We start from the raw sequence: 4,458 nt of genomic DNA, 5'->3' as shown, positions 1-4,458 counted from the left end.
CAGCACAGCTCGTTTGTGCTCACACTCTTAACCCAAAGGTGCAAGTACAAGTGATGATAAAAGGGCTTCCTGTGAGCAGTCTAGTCCTGTAAGTGACACAGAGGTGACCTAGGTCTCTGTGTGAGTAAGACTTCCTCCTTTTAGGGTGGAGCCTTATGGAGGCCAGTGTTTGAGACCAGGTGTAAGAAAATGTGTTCTTATTCTGTTTTCTGAAAGCAATGCAGCAGACTATAACTATGTTCACTCACTTACACCTCTGATGTCATGGAACATCATCAAATTTCAAGAAATGAACAGATGACAGATTAATAACTACTGTTGTATTGTTTATTTTTTCAAGATCACGTTTAAAGAAGACATTTTTAATGTCAGTGAGACTTTTTAGCTGGACAAATAAATAAATTCTATATAAAAGTGACCTTTCCAAAAACTTCTAGCAGCTTCTACTTTGTGATGGGAAAGCTGTTTGTGGCTCAACATGACTTGTATGGAGTATGTTTCACATATTAGAGCCAACAAGTCATTTACACGAGCTTAAATACGGGCAACCTTTATTATTTATTTTACACAACAGGAAATCTTTATTAACGTGAGACTGAAAGGTTTCCTTTCAGCTTTTGCATGCCTCCTGTGCCTCCTGTGTTTCACCAGAAGGTGGCGCACCTGACTATGACTGTTTCCATGCGATTACTAAACTACGCCCAGTTTCTTTAACATGTTAACGCCGTTGATCTGCACACCTTCCTGTTTCATTCCATCCATTTCTGCCTGTTTGTGTTTCTTTCAGTCAGCCTGATAATTCAAATAAAACAAAGCTTCATGCACAAACACTCCTCCACGGCTCTATGAACGCTGGCTGTGCATGTTTGTCAGTCTCGCGTGTCTATAGTAACCCGATCGCCGCAGAGGCTCGCCCTCTCATTGGCGCATGTCCCGGGTGGGTGGAGCGTAGCGGGGCGCTTCTGATTTGTCCGCCTCACACAGCCTCACAAAACCACGGCCACGGAGAGCGTTGCGGGTGTTCTCCAGGAGTGAGTGAATTAAACGGTGGATGTTATTTTCTTCCGCACAGGTGCGGACCGCGGAGCTGTTTGTGCGCAATTTCCAGAGAGATCGTTGGGCTGTTCGGTGTCATCCTTGTTGTCTCTGGAGTGTTCTTACAGCGCAGCTTTCCTTCGTCGCCAAATGGATGCGAGTGTGTGAGGAGAATACTAATGAACGGAGCTCTGCGTCCTCTGCTGCTGCTGCTGAGGGCCACAGCAGAGCTCATCGGTCATCCACAGCGCACCGGGGCTTCTCCGCTCTCCACTATCCCAACCTAAGGATTTTTTTTACCCGTGAAGTGGAAGGCTCTGAGCTTTAGGACTGTTTTCTTCCCCTTGAATCGGGAGATAAAACCAGCAGCTGCAGAATAAATGCCATAATGGGCAACAGCGTTTCCAGCATCTCTGCCTTCCAGTCTCTTCACATCGTCATGCTGGGTTTGGACTCTGCTGGGAAGACCACGGTTCTTTACAGACTTAAATTTAATGAATTTGTCAACACGGTCCCCACGATCGGCTTCAACACGGAGAAGATCAAGCTGAGCAACTGCACTGCGAAGGGCATCAGTTGTCATTTCTGGGACGTGGGGGGGCAGGAGAAGCTGAGGCCCCTGTGGAAGTCCTACAGCCGCTGCACTGACGGAATCATATACGTCGTGGACTCGGTAGATGTGGACAGGTTGGAGGAGGCCAAGACTGAACTGCACAAAGTCACCAAGTTTGCGGAGAACCAGGGCACGCCGCTGCTGGTCATCGCCAACAAGCAGGACCTGCCCAAATCCCTCCCGGTGGCGGATATCGAGAAGCAGCTGGCCCTGCACGAGCTCACCCCCTCCACCACTTACCACATCCAACCTGCCTGCGCTATAATAGGCGAGGGGCTTCACGAGGGCATGGACAAGCTGTATGAGATGATTCTGAAAAGAAGGAAATCCTTAAAGCAGAAAAAGAAGCGGTAACAGCCGCCGGACATTACTGCAAGGAGTTCGGGTTTTACCAGTATTGCCCTTAACAGTGACTTTTTTTTTTCGTTTTTGGAATAAAGCTGTTCAGCCACTGAAGTCCTGCTCAGATGCTTTTGCGGGCAAGAGTATGTAGGACAGAAAACACACAAGGATAACCAAAATCAAGACAGGAAACTTGACTGGGCTGTTTGGAGCTGCAGCACTGACAGAGAGAGAGAGGAACAGATAAACAGGCTGGCCCATTTATCTGTGGCTTTATCTCAGACTTTGAACACGCTTTAACAGAAGCTTTGGCTCACCCTGGACTCTTTTTTTTATTATTATTATTTCCACCCACAGGACATCTTTGTGGAAACGAGTTTGATTTTGCACGTGGCTTGGGTCACTCGTGCCCCTGCTCTTTCTGTCTTGAACACAGACATCTGTAGGATCAAGGTTTGATCTTGACTGCTTTTGGAGCATTGAAGTAGCCTTTCCTCTGCGTGGTGGACAGAAGACAGAGTCCACTACTTTGCACTTTTCATTTGCTAACAGACAGTAGAGAACTACACTGTATTATTAGAGGAGCAGTTTCAGGTGATTCATGTACTAAGAAGCCAAAATTGAAGTATTTTGTATATTAAAAAGATTTTAAATCAAAGTTTTGGGTCACGTTCTTCATTTACACACTGCTGAGAAGTAGAGGTGATGTGGAGGTTACGGTGGCAGCAGGATGTGTGGTGGGGAGAAAAAAAGGCGGACATGACTGCTGACAGTAAGTCAGAGATAGTTATTTCTTCATCAAGATACAATCACAGGTGGGGGTCAACGATAAGTCCGGGGTCACAGAGTTCAGGCAGAAGCTAATAACAGCCTGACCTCAGATCTTTGTTTTAATCATCTGCACATGAAATAAATGTTTGGAGGAAAGCCGGAACTCGTTTGTGAAATTTATGGATCTGCATTGCGGTGCTCTGTTTACAGCAGCAAGCGGTGATCAAATTAGGCTAATGTGCCCTAGGACGGTATAGATTTCTGTCCCAAATATTTCACATCACTCTGTAACTAATATGGGCATTTATCTTGTAGTTTATTTAAATATTTCCTCATCATACAAGTCACAAATTGTGGGTGGATGTGAGGTATTTGGGCTAAACTGTTTGAAAGTAACTGTTTATATAACTGATTAATCTGCTCATTATAAAAATACTTTGCTCATAAAATGTCCACCACATTCAAAGAAATATCTTCATATATGTGTAATTCTTCTGGATATATCTAATAGCTGCTGTAGAAAAACTCATGTTTGAACACCTGTGATCGGTAACCGGAAGTACTGAGTGTAAAGAAGAGCAGAGCACACAGGAGAAGAGGTGCTTTTTGCAGAGAAACGTTCTGAAGACCAGGCCACCTTTTTACAGTGCTGTGCACTGTGATGCAAAGAGATGCATAAATCATGTAAACAAACCCTGAGGAAGATATGAGGGGCTTCAGTTTCAAACTGGAAACCATTGAGGTAAACTAGAGAAGTATGTAAGTGAGTGAGTGTACTTGAGTAAAATATCTGAATCCACCGTGAGTCAGTCTTGTGTGTTTAGAGGTTTTCTGTTCGTTTTGTGTGAGTAAATTACTCCAAAGTTAATCACCTTCCATCTCTGCAGAACAAGAACTTCATTACTAAATAAGGCAGAAGCAAACTGAGGACTCTGTGAGAATAATGAGAAAACGTGCGAATATTCTTTGTACCGCGTGCTTTTTCACTTTAAACACAAAACACATGTCTTACCTGAATCTATCCAAGCTGCATGGTAGCTTCTAAATGCATCACACTGTACATTGACTGTGTTCTTGTTATGTTTTAAGCAGCAGCATTTCCAGGACCAAAAACAAGACAGGGAGGGTTCATAAGAGAGCAGAATGTTTGATCAGAAATTCATACAGGGTAGGAAGCTGCTGTCGAAAACACTGGATATCGTTTTAAGACTCATTTGAAGCCCTGTGTTATAACACTGATAGCACTGCATCAAACATGGCGCCGATGAAGAGTTTAAATGCTGTTTTGTACTGACTAACTATTTTACTCTGTGTTAGATGATAAACGTTCTAATCCTAAATCTTTAAATAATTCTGGGTAGCTTTAAGAACAATAATGCATATGCATACTTTATATTTCTTTTTAAGTGCATTAGAGAATATTAATATTTGGAAATCTGCAAAATTTGGAGCAGGAAGGACAATATTTGCTTCCAAAATACTGTGGAGTGCATGCAGAAAATATAACGTTTAATCATTGTTGAAATACCTAAAGTACATTCAAACTGTGTTTTGGAAAGTAGTGTGTGCAGAGGTGTTTGTGTGTGTTAGTTACAGTTACAGTGTGTTACAGTGCAGTCCTGGACCAGAGAAACACTATAGATTTAACAGCAATAATTACAGACATTGTGATTCACTGTGATGGATTCTCTAACACA

General features: G+C 43.2%; 1 protein-coding gene across 1 annotated transcript; it reads left to right on the top strand.

Annotated features, from left to right (window-relative positions):
• The first annotated feature begins 993 nt into the window (after positions 1-993).
• On the top strand, positions 994-2,648 carry LOC146690399 (ADP-ribosylation factor-like protein 4C). Its single transcript, XM_085435433.1, has one exon. The coding sequence runs from the start codon at positions 1,424-1,426 to the stop codon at positions 2,000-2,002; it is 579 nt and encodes a 192-aa protein (XP_085291559.1). The 5' UTR covers positions 994-1,423; the 3' UTR covers positions 2,003-2,648.
• Positions 2,649-4,458: the final 1,810 nt, after the last annotated feature.

The sequence above is a fragment of the Copadichromis virginalis genome, linkage group LG16 (genome assembly GCF_057382275.1).
Source record: "Copadichromis virginalis isolate Kocher_CV1m ecotype Utaka linkage group LG16, C_Virginalis_male_GT1.1, whole genome shotgun sequence".
In the NCBI taxonomy this organism is placed as follows: domain Eukaryota; kingdom Metazoa; phylum Chordata; class Actinopteri; order Cichliformes; family Cichlidae; genus Copadichromis; species Copadichromis virginalis.
Note: the sequence above shows the minus strand (reverse complement) of the source record. Positions and strands in the feature narration are given on the sequence as shown.

Bases quoted from the DNA above. Each gene is read 5' to 3' on its own strand.
- LOC146690399 (XM_085435433.1), top strand. From the start codon at position 1,424: ATGGGCAACAGCGTTTCCAGCATCTCTGCCTTCCAGTCTCTTCACATC.